The sequence below is a fragment of the Brachycentrus maculatus genome, unplaced genomic scaffold (genome assembly GCF_059751285.1).
Source record: "Brachycentrus maculatus isolate JH-2025_06_01 unplaced genomic scaffold, ASM5975128v1 h1tg000190l, whole genome shotgun sequence".
NCBI classification, from domain to species: domain Eukaryota; kingdom Metazoa; phylum Arthropoda; class Insecta; order Trichoptera; family Brachycentridae; genus Brachycentrus; species Brachycentrus maculatus.
This window is the reverse complement of record NW_028280941.1, coordinates 201,723-220,304: the sequence shown is the minus strand read 5'-3', so window position 1 is coordinate 220,304 and position 18,582 is coordinate 201,723. Positions and strand designations below refer to the sequence as shown.

Below are 18,582 nucleotides of genomic sequence, written 5' to 3'. Positions count from 1 at the left end.
AAAAGAACAAGGAACAGGTACTTCTAAATTACTGCCGTCTACTAGACAGTCTATAATGACAGATCTATAATGGCTGACTACTTGTCCTGAAGGAACATGTACATAATACATATTAACAATGTGCAACTCACATAAGCTAAATAAGTACAGGTTATAACTCTTGAGTATGCTAGCCATTGCTGTTATTCTTCTTTTCTTCCTCCATTTCATTTTTCATATTACAGTAATGTCCTCCACCCTGAGCTCCCTTATGTAAAATACATTCTCTGCATCCCATCATATTCATCATATCCCGTATCCAAAAATCTGGAGCACAGTACTGATTATTCATATAATCACCGATCGAATTAACACTGCGTTGATCTTATGAGATGATGCATTGATTTTATGATCTTTTGAGGTACAAATAGGGGAGGAAGAAGGAGAAAATAGTTTATTTTAATGAATGCAAGTTAGAATAAAGAGACAACTTTACAGTGACAGCAAAATGGCGTGCTAAAGGAATCAGCGCTAAGAGGGTCTATTTTCCACATACAATACTTTGTTTTTTTTTGCGTTCCTTTTACACATTTCCTTGCATAAATATCTGTCATTTTTTAACGCAGTGTTCAATTATTTTGATTTTGTATACTGATGAGTTTCAAATGACAAAACAGTATTATAGTACTTATATAAACTTGTTGGGAATGCACACACCTTACACGTGACCAAAATTGGGAGTCAACACGCCGTACACGCGACCGAATAAATATTAGGACATCCCTGAGCTATAGATTGCATTTTTTTGATTTCTCGTTGAATCAATTAACCGCGCTATTAAAATTAATAGGGGTGGCGTTCAGCGTTGAATTTTATTTATTTTTTTAATATTTGTTTTCATTGATGATTTTTTTTTTTTAATTTAAATTATATGTATTACGGCTCCTTAGGCATAGCCTGTGTTGAGCCGAAATACTTACATGTTAAAACAATCATCAATCAAAAATACTAGATTTTACACATTACATACAATAGAAACAATTTACAGTAGAAGGGCTTTACAATAAAATAATTAGACATGGACTTTAATTGTTTCTCTTTCCACCTTGTCCCTATCAACGAGAAGCAACCATCGACGGACACTGTACTTTTGTTTGTTGCAAAGCTATTAGCCAAGATGTAATTTGAAAGATTCTTTGGTTAACGACTATATTACTGAAATTTACTAATTGATATGTAACAGCAAGATATTGTTAATATAGACGTAGTTAATTATTGTAAACGATGATTATTCTAAGAAAACTGGTCAAACTCAGAAAAAACTAGATCTTCTTCAGGCGTTGGTAGTTCGGGTTGAGCACTTGTTGCGGGAGGCCCGTTTGGAAAATACTTTAGAAGTATTTCATTAACATCTATCTGTAAAATAAATATTAACATTATAAAATTATATATTACTAGCTGTGCCCGGCCACGCGTTGCTGTGGCTCAGTCTGGTTAAATGGAAAACAAAGGCAATAGAAAGCACAATTTTCTAAAATGTTGAATATTGTGAAATTAATATATAAGGCTTGTAAAGTACCGTAGAACGGGGCTACTTGAACTTTCATGTGTGACTTGAGCCCAGTACAAAAAATTAATCTGTATTTGGTCTACAATAATAAACGTATCGTGACCATAAGTGTCACCTATCATGAAAACAATGAATCATGTTGATATGTTCATTATTGTAGACCAAATACAGATCTAAATATTTTTTGTACTGGGCTCAAGTAACACATCAAAGTTCAAGTAGCCCCGCTCTATGGTAATAAAAATATTAAAATCCATGGAACAACAATGCAATCGAAAACACCACCAATGTGATGTAGTCCCCTATGCACCAATGGGTGTGGATACTGGTTAGAAGATGAAGAATAAAAAATATTTTCATTCTATAGCCTATACATGAAAAACAAATGTCATTGACAAATATGAATGGTAAAACAGAACGAGAATAGCCAAGAAAGACTTCGCACTGCCAAGTGAATGGAAAAATAAAATCTGGTCCTGTGGAAAGTCTACACATTTAGTCGATGTCTCTGTATGATGTAAAGGAATCCAGGAGTATTGTCAGGACGGACAAGCATGGTTTTCCAGCCTCTCTTTATACCCCCTTTTAATATTATTTACCTCGATATATCACAAATAAGAATTGAGGAAAAAAGCATAGCCGAACAAGGAACAAATCGCTCACTCCTTTCAAGAACATCATAAATCAAAAAACTTGACTTTTCAGGAGAACGTTTTTAAAGTTTAAAAATATATTACAATCTATTAAAAATAAATATCAAGCCACTTATTGATCTTTTTACTGTGCAACAGATCTTTTTAGGTAAAACCTGAAGGTTTTTTCTCCATTTGAAAAATATTTAGTACATTTAAAAAAATAATTAAACAATACCTTTTCTTCAAAATGCAAAAACAATACTTTCTGCCCTGTAGCGGGTAAATATTAAGTTTAAAATGTGCCGCTTTTGCTGGGATTGCTATTTACTAAATATCTGTAACATTATTCTAAGGACTATTTACCAGACCACTTCCAAGTATTTTAAATACTTGTTCAAACCAAGTTTTCCTCAGTTTTCCTTTAGTTGCATTTCATCAATTATATTATGATTGTGTACCTTCATGGCTCTGACTTGAGCAAAGTTATAGTCCTTGAAGAAGGCCGTCTCCTGAAGGGCCTTGAGGGAGCGCAGACGACACCGCTGATCAGCTTCCAGGAGCCGAAACAGCAGCCTCCGAGCCGGTTCACTCATCACCTCCGTCTCTTCACCGATACTCTTGCCAGCCTCGGGATACTGAAACAGTGACGAATTTCAAAGATATATTAATGGATAGGCAATTTATATTTGAAGAAATAACTTTGTGATATTCCATTTTATAATTTTTCTTTGTTTTAATTTTTTTTACAAGAATTACTAGTATAAAGAAATATACAGGTTTTTGACATCTCATCAAAGATGAAGAAGAATATGGAAGTCTGGGCATTTACGGGGCTGACGACCGTCATAGGCTGGTTTAAGTGGTCACTTTACACACATGTAACATTCACCAATATTACCCATTATGTCAATAAAATATGGTTGTCAAACCACACTACTCAAATTCTTGGAAGTTGTATATATAATATATGAACCAATTTTGAAACATTGTTCTTGAATCACTAGAACTTCACTAGAGACATTTATTGGTGAGATGAAAAGAAGCTTTTTAGTTGTGCAGAAACTCTTTTATTAGCATGTGAGGTCCGAATCCTGGTTTATAATCACACACATGAGAAACGCCAGAAAATATCATTTTCATTTTTATTATTTAAGCTTACCAGATAATTTATTCCAATACTTGTTCACAAAATGTGGATTATCTCTAATTACAGGAGTTACTTCCATATTCTTAGGCAACAAAGGAGACAATGATACGCGCATGTGAGGAGAATGGAACCATCCAGACTCCCCCATATTGCACTATACGGCCAACTCCAAAGTAGACGACTCTGGGCTGACCACCAAAGAGATGGATTGGCAGCTGGATATCGACATCGCAGGAGGCTAATCCCTCTTGAAAACAGGCCACAAGTCCAAGAAACAAGAACAAGAAATTGTTAAAAGGCATTATTAGCTAATAATTTTTGTATAACATTTTGAGTGTGTCCAAATACTTGTTCACAAAATCTGGATTATCTCAAATTGCAGGAGTTATTTTCATAATATTTTTCTGACATCTCATCAAAGATGAAGAAGAATATGGAAGTTTGGGCATTTACGGAGCTGACGACCGTCATAGAGTAGTGTGGTTGTCAATAATGGGTAGAATTGGTGAATGTTACACGTGTGTAAAGTGATCACTTAAACCAGCCTACGATGGTCGTCAGCCCCGTAAATGCCCAGACTTCCATATTCTTCTTCATCTTTGATGAGATGTCAAAAAATAACATGAATAATTTTAGTATTTTTCTATTTGTTACTTAGGAATAATTCAAAGCAATTCATTGAGTGACATTCATTTCAAATTAGTCCACAATATATTTTTTTAGAGACAGAACCTAAAAAACATTATTTTTTTGGATACTTCTATTTTGACCTGTTGATTATTAACAAAATATTATTTATTATATCAGACACTGGATAATTCACCAAACGGATGAGATTTCAATATTATAGGTGTCTTCCATCTTCTTTCATAGAAAGAGGAATGATAGATGTTTTATATCTAGTTGAGAAACCTATAATAATGACATCTCATCCTGTGTCTGATATAACAAAGAGTATTAAAAAAAATCAAGTACTTCCATATTCTTCTTCATCTTTGACGAGATGTCAAAAAAATCCTTTTTGTAGTCAGGAATTCAGGACGACATGCAAATAAAGGCATAAAGGCAATTGTGAATACGCGTATATATTAATATAAGTCGTTAAGTGAGGGCTGAAGCCCCTGAACGCTGAAGTCCAGGCCTTCCAGAGTCGCCGATAGCCAATACAGCTGACACGCGAAGTGATGGACACGTATGAAAGTACCTGCGTCTCTAGCTGTATTATAACATTAGCTAGCACAGTGGTCTTCAACCTTTTTTATCGCAGCGGACCTGTCAACGTTTGATAATTTTACAGCGGCGCGCTGAAGATGCAACGTAAATCGTTTATATTTTACAGCATTTTCGAATTTGAACAATATGTATATAAAAGTTCCAAGAATTTGGTAGTGTGGTTGTCAATCATGGGTAGAATTGGTGTAAAGTGATCACTTAAACCAGCTTATGACGGTCGTAAACCCCGTGAATGCCAAGACTTCTATATTCTTCTTCATCTATGTTAAAATGTTAAAAAAAATGTTTATAGTTTAGATTGTTTTGAATATTGACCAAAATAAAGGAATGGGTAAATGACCAAGAGTTAATACTGTGGAAATTGTAAAATAACATGAAACTCGCAGGATCTTGCGAAAGAGACCCATTTCAAACGCCTCTATTCGGTTTTCTAGTGCCTGTGTGAGTGTCCATCCCTCCATTCCATAGAGAGCAGTTGGGAAGACATAGCACTTCAACATACATTTCCGAGGTTCAAGGTTAAGTTTCGGGACAAAAACACTTTATTATCATTCTCATTATTATTATTACTCTTTTAAAAACATTTTGTTAAGCAGGCCCTTGGCCATTTGATCATTTGGTTGGGGACCACTGAGCTAGGCTACTCGTGACATGGAGATATCGTGAACTCTATTAATTGGCGTTTTATCTCGCGGCGGTCATCGTGTATTGGGAGTGTGGCGCCGCACTAACCGGATTTACCGTTCCAGCTTGTAATGTCTTCCCTCTCCTGTCTGTCACCTCTTCCAACTTCTGCTGTCTTGTGATATGCAGAAGGAATAACAACATCCACTGGCGTGCATAATATTTCGCGGTCCCCGAAATTCAAAGTACCTTATTAGTTTTGTGCTGACATTTCTTGGTGGCACTGCATTTTACATAATAAAATAACTGTAAATAATTTTTTCCACATTAATTTTTTTTTTAATTACCTAACGTCAAAGTGACTCTGAAATCTAGCTACAGCGTATGCAAGACCGTTTACCATGTCTCTACTCAGATTTCAACTTTATAAGTTTCATAGCCTATGCCTACTCGTGAGTGGATTTACTCTTTATATTAAAAGTAAGGTACTATAATTTCATGTAATTCATGAGTGGAAATTCTAGGCAAAAACACACGCATCAATTTTACTTGACCAGCGACCGGGTTTCGTCGTAACCGACACCATCAGACTGGTCTGGTCTGGATGATGTCGGTTACGACGAAACCCGGTTGCTGGTCAAATAAAATTTATGTAGAAAAAAACAATATAAGTATGTAGTTGTTATCTTATTATATAAAACATGATATTTTGAGTATGTCATAATTTTTGTTAAATGTTAAATCACATAATTTTAATTTTGGATAATTTATATAGCGCCATTTTCGCCATTTCGTGTCTGCCTCCGTAGTGTAATGGTCAGCACGCTCGGCTACCGTTCTGGAGGGTTCGATTCGCAGGGGGGGGTCAAATAAATACAAGCGATTTTTTCACTGTAATATTTATTCAATATTACCCTGGACTGGTACCTCAAGCGGAGGGCTGATCACCTTTCCTTCATGTATAAACGATCAAGATAACACTGCGTTTATATGAAGCAGTGCCCTATGCACCATTGGGGTGCGGATAAGGGTACTATTATTTATTATTTTAATAATAAAGGGTAAAGTAAAAAGGCGCCTCTCACGACAAAGCAAAAGTTCTTTCTGTCGCCATAAAGTTACTCCACGGCAATGCTTGTCTCGCTGCATCAGCGGGCGCGGTACCAGGGATGCAGAAGACGGCAGATATGACATGAGGCCGCCGTGTACCGGTCGCATGTACCGGCGAGCCGGCGTACACCTTGGACCGACGCCACCCGCTGCTAGACGGATGGACACGCAGTGATGTGGGGTTCTTGCCAGACTGAACGATCTCCATAGCTAATCATTTGTAGTGAGTAAGTGCTATAATAATATTTTTTGACATCTCATCAAAGATGAGGAAGAATATGGAAGTCTGGGCATTTACGGGGCTGACGACCGTCATAGGCTGGTTTAAGTGATCGCTTTACACACGTGTAACATTCACCAATTCTACCCATTGTTGACAACCACACTACTCAAATTCTTGGAAGTTCTATATATATGAACCAATTTTGAAACATTGTTCTTGAATCACTAGAACTTCACTAGAGACATTTATTAGTGAGATGAAAAGAAGCTTTTTATTGAACAGAAACTCTTTTATTAGCATGTGCGTGCCGAATCCTGGATTATAATCACACACATGAGAAACGCCAGAAAATATCATTTTCATTTTTATTAATTAAGCTTATAATTTGACCAGATAATTTATTCCAAATACTTGTTCACAAAATCTGGATTATCTCCAATTATAGGAGTTACTTCCATATTCTTCTTCATCTTTGATGAGATGTCAAAAAATAATGTGAAAGTAAATCCTGTGATTGGAGATAATCCAGATTTTGTAAACAATTATTTGGACACACTCAAAACGTTACTATAATAATAATAAACTCGTGTCGGGTTGTGGTTCCGTGGTTGGTGTCGCGGACTCTTAAGACAGAGTTCGAACCCACTCTACCACAATTTGATACCTATTTATAATAATGAGCCGCTTAGGCTCACAGAAATATTATAAAATTGAAATATTTGTGTAAATAACAAAAACACAAATATTTATCTTTAATTAAAAAAAATTTTGGTGGCATTGCATACTACAAATCGCTCACTCCTTTAAGAACGTCATAAATGCAAAAAATCGTCAATTTTCAGTTGTACATGTTTTTGGAATGCTCAGAAAATGTACTATATTCCAGCAAAAGCGGCATATTTTTAACTCAATATTTACCCGCTACAGGGCAGAAAGTATTGTTTTTGCATTTTGAAGAAAAGGTATGGTTTAATTATTTTTTTAAATATACTAAATATTTTCAAATGGAGAAAAAACCTTCAGGTTTTAGCTAAAAATATATGTTGCACAGTAAAACGTTCAATAAGTGGCTCTTGATATTTATTTTTGATACATTGTATTATATTTTTAAACTTTAAAAACGTTCTCCTGAAAAATCAAGTTTGTTTAATTTATGACGTTCTTGAAAGGAGTGAGCGATGTATTCTCCTATTTCCGTTTCTTACAATTTGTCTTTGACTTGATCTTTGATCAATTTCCTCTTCCAGGTATTTTAACCAATTACAAATGTGAAATTTTGTAATTGGTACAGTTCAATTACTTGCTTTGTAATACGCGTATATATAAATGACTTAATATAACTGCTCTATTAAATTCCCAAATAAAATAGAATAGAGAATATGATATACTGCAAAAGCTAATCATGAAAGAGATGGTTATGCATTTAAATTCTCATTGCATCGAACGAATTGTTCGAAGGTAATGTGAAACGTAATCCGTAAGCATACATTGTTTGTAGTCGGATCGTATTACGAGTATGGTAATATGTAATAACGAGTCGGACTGCAGTCAACCCGAGGTCTCTAGTACATCAGCGGTCATTACCAGGGTGACTGTTTCCACTGTGTACTACATATAGTAGGTAGGTAATATTGCTCACTCCTTTCAACAACGTCATAAATATTTTAAAAAAAGATTTTTCAGGAGATGACAAAGACGATGAGTTGGGATGTAGACAGGAAGAAGAAGTCTTAAGTCATTAATTTTTAAACGATAAAAAAATGTTTTGAATATTGAAGGCATTAACTTTGTGGATCATATTGATATATTATTTTGAGAAATAAAAATACTTTGTGTTCTGATCCACTCACATTTTTATTAACCAACTAGTTTCGACAACAACCTGTTGCCCTCTTCAGGGTTTTCAGTAATAAATGAAACCCTGAAGAGGGCAACAGGTTGTTGCCGAAACTAGTTGGTTAATAAAAATGTGAACGGATCAGAACACAAAGTATTTTTATTTCTCGAAATAATAGATAAAAAAATATTTGAGTAGGTACGCGGTGAACTGAAGAAAGCGTTGGTACCTAACCGCGCACGATTTATTTATCTCTGCCATGAATCTTTATTGCACCAATAATTCAACACACAAATAAATGATAAACGTTTAGCCGTAAAAGTAAGTGTAATATTTATCATCTTTCATCTTTCCGTTCAAACGATTAGAATTGATGGTCGCATTTCCAATAACGGGACAGACTCGAATCACTCGAACTGAATCCACTTCGAACCGACAACACCCATAGAACATTGCGCAACAGCATCCACCGTTTGTTAAACTTTACTTAATAACGAGACAATTGTTGTTGACACAACACACCCTTCTCCGCAAAAGTCAAGAGAGTAACTACTGCTACTACTACTACCATCATGCCATTTCCCCACAGGGGTAGGCAGAGAGGATGGAACGCCACACTCTTCTGTCCTGACATACTTTCCTCGCCTACTTCACATCCATACATCTAGTCATACATGCCCTCCGATTACGCAGACTTTTGACACCGCCAGATTTTAGGTTCTGATTGATCTGATCGAGCCAAGTCTTTTTCGGTCGTCCTCGTTCTGTGAACCAGAGTAAACGCTGTTGAAATGCGCTCCCTCAGACGAATGTGTGGAAAATCATTGTATGACACAATTAAAAACGAAGATATAAGAAACGAATGTAAGGCTGAACGAGGAATAATAGAAAAGATTAGGACGAGTTCTTTACGGTGGTATGGACATGCGGAGCGAATGGATAACGACAGAATGACTAAGAAAATATATGTGGCGAATTTGAGAGGGAAAACAGAACGAGAGCAACTAATTAACTAACTAACTAACCAGAACGCCACACCACTCTGTCTTTGCAAACATTCTTCGCCTCTTTCATGTTCATGCATCTCCTCATACATACCCGCCGATTATTTCGACTTTCGATTGAGACGAGAGCAAAATCTGCGAAACGTATGCATACCATATTCTTTTCCTCAACAACATATGATATATTATTTTTTGACATCTCATCAAAGATGAAGAAGAATATGGAAGTCTGGGCATTTACGGGGCTGACGACCGTCATCGGCTGGTTTAAGTGATCACTTTACACACGTATAACATTCACCAATTCTACCCATTATTGACAACCACACTACTCAAATTCTTGGAAATTCTATATGTATGAACCAATTTAGAAACCTTGTTCTTGAATCACTAGAACTTCACTAGAGACATCTATTGGCGAGATGTAAAGAAGCTTTTTACTAAGCAGAAACTCTTATATTGTGAACAAGTATTTGGACACACTCAAAATGTTGTAAACACATGATATTGTATAAACACTACATCAAATTGAGATTATATGCTGAATCCATTTTTGTTCACTATTTATTGAAATTTAAAAATAAAACATTTGTTGAGATCATTATCTTCAGTTTTTCAATGTAAACACGACTAGTTCCGACAACTACAGATGTTCTCATTAATATGACAGAAAATAAGTTTATATTTTCACCTGTTTAAGAGAACATTAGTATTTCTTGAAACTTGTCATGTTTACTATATAAAACTCAAAAGGTGGTCTTATACAAATATTTTATTTTAATTATTAAATCACCATATTATTCCATACATTTAATGCCAAACCAAAAAATACCTTATTTATGTATTTTTTAATACATTCAAAATTTTATTTAATATTTCATAATAAAATAACGTTAAAATTTGTACAAAATATCTAAAACATCTTGCTTTATAACACTCTCCTCATCATTCATCGTTCACTTTGTGTAATACCACTTTCAAAAAAATAAGTGGTGAACACACAGTGAACGATTAATGATAAGGAGAGTGTTATATTACCATACCACAAAGTTAACAATGCTTTTTATATACAAAATGTCTTGCTTTATATTCACAAAAGCCTTTGATATTGTATTGCATTAAAAGTATTATTAGGGCAGTTACGTATAACCTTCAATAAAGCAGGAAACAAGACACATCACGACCATCTCTTAAAATATACAAAAAAATAAGCGGTATTGCACAAAGTGAACGATTAATGATAAGGAATTGCTTTTGATGTACAAAATATCTTGCTTTATATTCAGAAAAGTCTTTGATATTTATGTATTAATTATTAAATCAAACACTGATTTTTAAGTCTACTAAGTTGTATTTTATTGTTAAAAAACACATAAAAATTAATGTTGTGACAATAGTTTCGCCTGGTTATGGCATTTTCAAACGAATGTGAAGATTAAATAGACTGATGGTCCTTATAATTCTTGGTACTTAAGTAATACTTTTAACATGTACAGTAATAATTTACGGGAGACAACAATAGCTAATGGGGCATGTAGGTACGAATACTAGATTTAAAAAAAACAGTCTTTGATATTGCACTTGAAGTATTATTTGGGGCAGTTATGTATAACCTTCAATAAAGTAGGAAACAAGACGCATCACGACCATCTCTTAAAAATATGATGAGGAATATGGAGAAAGCAATAAAGGTCGACCTGGTTTGCTGCTCTGTTCTGATGGGCAAATACCACACGAAAGTATTCACAAGTATAATACTGGCGAGGAATTATTAAACTTAGCGGTCAAGGCCAGTTTTCATGCAACTACACTAGTGGTCAAATTTGTACACACAAACTTAGAAAATATTGCTTAATGTTTTTGGAAAAATTATTTACGTCAACTATTACAGTTTTGATTTCAATTTTTTTATTTGAAGATCTGTAGGCCACAATTCGCTCACTCCTTTCAAGAATGTCATAAATCAAAAAACTTGATTTTTCAGGAGAATGTTTTTAAAATTAAAAAATATAATACAATGTATTAAAATAAATACCAAGCCTAGAACATTGAATAATCTTTTTACTGTGCAACAGATCTTTTTAGGTAAAACCTGAAGGTTTTTTCTAAATTCAAAAAATATTTATTATATTTAAAAAATAATTAAACAATACCTTTTCTTCAAAATGCAAAAACCATACTTTCTACCCTGTAGCGGGTAAATATTAAGTTAAAAATATGCCTCTTTTGCTGGGATATAGTACATTTTCTGGGCATTCCGAAACATGCAAAACTGAAAATTGACGATTTTTTATTTATGACGTTCTTGAAAGAAGTATTTGTTTAAATAATAAAGCTTACGAAGATAAACAAGCGTCAACCAGCACCGCATTAAACCATTTTTGGTCGAAAGACTACTAGGACCGAATAATTGAAAATAACAGGCGTTCAATGTAAGCTTTTACTATGTACTGACACATTAAAGTTATAGGTACGTTATTTTTAAGACAAATTTTTAAGGAAATTATCGGTACAGTGTACTAAAACGCCTTCCGTATTTTCTTCTGAAAATTTTTCAATAAAAAAAAATTATAGTATAAAAAGTCACACATTCACATCATAACATAAAATTAACGAGATTTTTAAGATTACATGCAAGTTTACTGGAGCCGTCTATAGTTGGATTGGGAAAGCTTTTATTTAGCAGAAACCCTTTCTTTGGATGTGTGTAAGATAAGATCCTAACTGGATTCTTTTACATAGACTAGTTAAGTGATCACTTTACACACGTGTAACATTCACCATTCAACCCATGATTGACAACCACACTACTCAATTTTCTGAATGAATCTACATATTTAACCGCTAGTGTACAGCGACTGATGGATCTCACAGCATCATAAATAAACAAGGTATAAAACATGCCAAAAAATATTCGGACATAACTGTTTATGATCAAATGCTGAATAATATAATGCAGAGAAGAAGGATGTGAACGAAGATGTCAATTGTAGCATAAACACAACATCTGAAAAACATGACAAACAAAAAAATAATATATATATATATATATATATATATATATATATATATATATATATATATATATATATATATATATATATATATATATATATATATATATATATATATATATATATATATATATATATATATATATATAAATATATATATTTATATATATATATATATACATATATATATATATATATATATATATATATATATATATATATATATATATATATATATATATATATATATATATATATATATATATATATATATAAATATATATATTTATTTATATATATATATATATATATATATATATATATATATATATATATATATATATATATATATATATATATATATATATATATATATAATAAATAAAATATAAATCAGACCTACCCACCTCTGTTATCCATTTATGAATAGCTCTTTTATACTTAAATTTTAACTTAGACTTTATGGATAATGAAAGCAGGTTGCAAAACTTTTTTGCGTAATAATCATAGTTCTTTTGATCAAAAGAGGTATGTGTTAGGTATTGTTTGATATGTTTCTGTGTTTCGGATCGATGTACGTTTTCATAAACTGTGTCAATTATGATATCTGTGCTTTGCTTATAATAAACGATCTTGTTGGGAACTGAATAAAATGAAGTAGTAATGAGTTTAATTTTATAAACTGTCTTGTTATGATGACTTTAATCACCAATTGAACCAATCGCATCGATTGTTAGATCTTTATAAATAATTGAATAGCGTTATGGCGTGATAAATATGTACAGATTTTTCGTTTTGATTAGCAACCGGGTCAAGTTAAGATGAATTGAAAACAATATGATGTTGATTTATGACAATTTAGTGAAGAAAATCAAGGAGCTTCTTCGATTAAATAACAATATTTTATCAATATCATTAATCAAACAACCTCGATTAGTATGATAAAATAAATAATATGCGCCCATTCACAATTGACGTTAAAATTTGACCTTGTAAAGAAAAATCCGTATAGTATGAAGACAGATTAGTATGAACGAATGAAGCATATTTTAGTATTTTTTTTTAATTACCTAACGTCCAAGTGACTCTGAAATCTAGCTACGGCTTATGCAACACCGTTTATCATGTCCCTACTCAGGCTTCAACTTTATAAGTTTCATAGCCTATGCCTACTTGTGAGTGGATTTACTCTTTATGTTTAAAGTTACTATAATTTCATGTAATTCATGAGTGAAAATTCTAGGCAAAAACACTCGCATATTTTAGTATTCTCAATATTATTAATATTTAAAGCATTTACTTAGTGGTTGGTCATTTTTACTTTTTTATATTTTTACAAAAATGTTAATAATATTAATATATAACCACTCACCGAGATTTTTATGCATATTTAAGTAGATTATTTTAAATATTTGTTTTTTTATTTCATTAAATGATTCGGTAGTCACTTCGTGGTAATATTTATTATTCTCAACCTTGAGGTAAAATGGAAAAGCCTCTAAAGCTCATATCGCACACTCCTTTCAACAACGTCATTTATCAGAAAACTTGATTTTTCAAGAGATCGTTTTTAAAGTTAAAAAATATAATAAAATGTATTAAAAATAAATATCAAGCCACTTATTGAACCTTTTTGCTGTGCAACAGATTTTTTTAGGTATAACCTGAATGTTTTTTCTCCATTTAAATTTTTTTATTATATTTAAAAAATATATTAAATAATACCTTTTCTTAAAAATGCAAAAATAACACTTTCTGCCCTGTAGCGGGTAATATTAAGTTTAAAATATGCCGCTTTTGCTGGGATATAGTACAATTCCTGGGCATTCCGAAAACATGCACAACTGAAAATTGACGATTTTCGATATTTGACGTTGTTGAAAGGAGTGAGCGATATGGTATATACATTTTGTAAAATACGATTGCAAAAAGGAAATTAAAAAAAATGTATGTTATAATAAATAAAAACCAAAGGGGTCTTAATGATCTCGTTCATAGGCATACATTATACATATAGATCGGGGAATATATTTCTAAATATATATTTCACTCGGGATTCAAAGGGATTTGGATAAGAGACATAAGACATGGTTTATGACGGGCAAAGGATAAATTCGACCTAAGGTAAATTGGCTACGCGAGAATAATTTAGAATTATCGCGTAAAAATAAAGGCAAAAATCGGTTGACAAGGGTCGCTATTTATATGGACGCCCTTACAAATTGCATGAGAGATTATTTATCATAAATTTGGAGAAATTAAACCGTACCAGGGTTGGAAGTTAATTTGAAAGTATTTTTAACCTCAATTTTTTTTTCATATACAATTAAAATATATAATTTTTAATTAATGTTTCACTTAGTAAATGTTACTTTTTCTCAAAATCTACTGTGACAAGTGATTCGATGCATGCCGCATCATTTTCATGAATGTGTCGAAACACGTGTCACAGTAGATTTTAAGAAATAGTGGTATACACCAAGTAAAACATTAATTAAAAATTAATCGATTTTACCACAATATGACTGCCGAATCAATTAATGAAATTAAAATATATAATTTTGATATGGAATAAAATAATTTCATTTATTTGTAAAATATTTATAAATACCTTTATTTAATTATGTATTTTAAATATTTATTAAATATAGTTTAATCTATGAAAATGTAATATGATTAATTTGCTACATAATTCTACTTAAAACATATCATAATACTAGTTACGCTGTTCCTCTCCAATAAAGAGACTAAGCTCTTGTGCTTGGAGAGGGACTTACACTCATTATTTATTGTTTATATTTGTGAATTAAACCATAGTATTTTTTTTCGTTTGTTTTTATTTATTTTGTCTCGATTTTTTTATCGATAAACATGTATAATATAAAAGGCATTTAATTTATTTTCTAGAATGTTAATATCTTAATTTTTTTTATATCACCTAACCAATTTCATGTATTTGAAATACTTGATCGTACCAAGTTTTCTAGATCGTCCTGTGCTTTAATTATTCTTTCAAGTATTCTTCTTCTTTTTAAGTATTTAAGTGAATAATAAATAATAATAATGAATTGCTAATTCTACGTAAATGGGACGGAAACCAACCGGAACGGAATATGCGAAAGGAAGTAGATAGAGATAAACAGATAATTAAGTGGTTCAACTAAGTGAAAATAATTATCAAATGAGTCTGACTTCTTTTAACCCCTATCTCCACCCAACGACGCACAGGTCACTGCATCTTATAGAAGCAGCGTTTACCTGATCGATAAATACACTAGAATACAGAATAAAGTATCAAAGACCTATTCATAAATGAATAATGGATATAGGTACATCTGGAGTAGATCGCATCATTCGGCCATGGCGTATTTAAATTTTTTTATTTGTATATTTGTTACCATACCCCCTTTTTTTAATCTCTGAATGTTTTTTTAATAGTTATTTTAACATAAATGTGGAATTGTTTAATTGGCTTTATTTTTATTGATGTAACTATTTTTTGTTTGTAATGTAATGTTTACTATTGTTAATGTAAATATTATTTTTTGACATCTCATCAAAGATGAAGAAGAATATGGAAGTCTAAGCATTTACGGGGCTGACGACCGTCATCGGCTGGTTTAAGTGATCACTTTACACACGTGTAACATTCACCAATTCTACCCATTATTGACAACCACACTACTCAAATTCTTGAAAGTTCTTTATATATGAACCAATTTAGAAACCTTGTTCTTGAATCACTAGAACTTCACTAGAGACATCTATTGGTGAGATGTAAAGAAGCTTTTTACTAAGCAGAAACTCTTATATTACGATGACGGTCGTCAGCCCCGTAAATGCCCAGACTTCCATATTCTTCTTCATCTTTGATGAGATGTCAAAAAATAATATGAAAATAAATCCTGTAATTGGAGATAATCCAGATTTTGTGAGCAAGTATTTGGACACACTCCAAATGTTGTAAATGTAACTATTGTTTATTACATACTTTTTCATATGTAAAGCTGTACAATTCCCGAACAAATAAAATAAAATAAAAATATAAAAAATACAATTTGTTAATTTGTTAGAAAATTTTCCTTTACATTATTGTAATTTGTAATATTGCGTATGATCAAATAAAATAAAATAAAAAATGACATGACAAAGCTTGCAATTTGCAAAGTGCAATTTAAACCCATATGCGTGAAACCTTTTTCTTTAATTATCGGTGACAACACCAGTTTAGTACTTTGTGTCATAAACGTAATCCGATCCGGTGGCATTGGTCTAAATTCCCGGTCGGATTTTATTACTTAAGGTCGAAAATGTTTTCAAACATTAATATTTACAACATTAAAAAAAAAGACGATCTCTTTTTGCTCGCTATAACCGAGAAGTTGCTCGTTATAACCGTGAATAAATGTATGGAGAAAATCAAAAGAAGAGGTTTCCTCGTTATATCCGAGATCTCGCTATATCCATGCTCGTAATAACCGAGTTCGACCCTACTTATGTACAAGCCCTATCTGCCCTATAATTTAAGCGGCTGCACAAGATTGAAACTGGTACTTGATCAGTAGCAATAGCGTGTTCTTGATTAGTTGGAAGATATTGCTACTTGCTGAAAGCTATATATTCTGAACAAAAATATTAACAAACAAATAAAGTAAGGTGAAAAGAAGGATTATATTCTATCTATGTATGTTACATCGTTAGTTTTGATCGAAGAAAAAATATATTGAAAGAGGTGGTGTTTTTACGAACACCGTGTATATATTCAAATCAAGTTAATGCTATAATGAACACGCAAAATTTAAAAACAGAGTTTATACTCATCATTAAGAGCAAAAAAGGCTAAGTAACCGCTCTGTCTAGATGCTTTTTTAGAAATAAATTTAAGAAAATTTAAGAGATTTTTTTAGAAAAAATAAGTTTTTTTTCCAGCTTGAACGCACCGTGTGTATCCCACTTCAGTTTGAGTTTCAAATCCGCAAATTCGTTTTCATTACTTATTATAAACTAGCTACACCCGGCAATGCGTTACTGTGGCAAATAAAAAAGAAAAAAAAGATAGAAAACACGTCTATCTAATGTTATCTTTTGACATCTCACCAAAGATGAAGAAGAATATGGAAGTCTGGGCATTTACGGGGCTGACGACCGTCATAGGCTGGTTTAAGTGATCACTTTACACACGAGTAACATTCACCAATTCTACCCATTATTGACAACCACACTACTCAAATTCTTGGAAGTTCTATATATATATATGAACCAATTTAGAAACTTTGTTCTTGAATCACTAGAACTTCACTAGAGACATCTATTGGTGAGATGTAAAGAAGCTTTTTATTAAGCAGAAACTCTTATATTAGTATGTGAGGTCCGAATCCTGGTTTATAATCACACACATGAGAAAAGCCAGAAAATACCATTTTCATTTTTATTATTTAAGCTTATAATTTGACCAGATAATTTATTTACAACATTTTGAGTGTGTCCAAATACTTGTTCACAAAATCTGGATTATCTTCATCTTTGATGAGATGTCAAAAGATAATATGAAAATAACTCCTATAATTGGAGATAATCCAGATTTTGTGAACAAGTATTTGGACACGCTGAAAATGTTTATCTAATGTGTTCTAACTTCACAATACTCGTGGGTATACACTAATCATAATGAAGATTGTTTGCAAAGCCAGAGCGGTGTGGCTTTCTATTCTCTATGCTTACTTCTTTGGGGAAATGCGTGATAGTCGGTTAGTTATTTTTTAACTAACTAACTAACCATCACGCCGCTTCCCCGCAGGGGTAGGCAGAGAGAATAGAGCGCCACACCACTCTGTCCTTGCAAACATTCTTCGCCTCTTCCACGTTCATGCATCTCCTCATACATACCCGCCGATTGTTACGACTCCTAACCTGACCACTTTCAAGTATTTGGCATACCTGATCGTGCCATGTTTTTCTCGGTCTTCCTCTGCTTCTTTTCCCACTTACATTTGCCTCATAAATATGTCTTACCGTTCTTTCCTCACTCATTCGTTCCACATGTCCAAACCATCTCAACACACCTTTCTTAATTTTATCCATAATGCTTATCTCAGCTTTGCATTCCTTCCTTATTTCACTATTCGCACATCTATCATACATCGTTTTGTCGCACATTCTTCTGAGAGATCGCATTTCGACTGCATTCAGTCTACTTTCATCCTTCT

At 32.6% G+C, this 18,582-nt stretch overlaps 1 protein-coding gene across 1 annotated transcript in view; it reads right to left on the bottom strand.

The window, feature by feature from the left end:
- Positions 1-849: 849 nt before the first annotated feature.
- S6KL (ribosomal protein S6 kinase like) overlaps positions 850-18,582 on the bottom strand; it is a 118,030-nt gene continuing 100,297 nt past the window's right edge. The window contains exons 8-9 of the mRNA XM_088262879.1: positions 2,643-2,819; positions 850-1,395 (exon numbers count right to left, since the gene is read on the bottom strand). Coding sequence (XP_088119005.1) covers positions 1,273-1,395; positions 2,643-2,819 — 300 coding nt within the window. The 3' untranslated portion in view covers positions 850-1,272. The remainder of the gene's footprint in view (positions 1,396-2,642; positions 2,820-18,582) is intronic.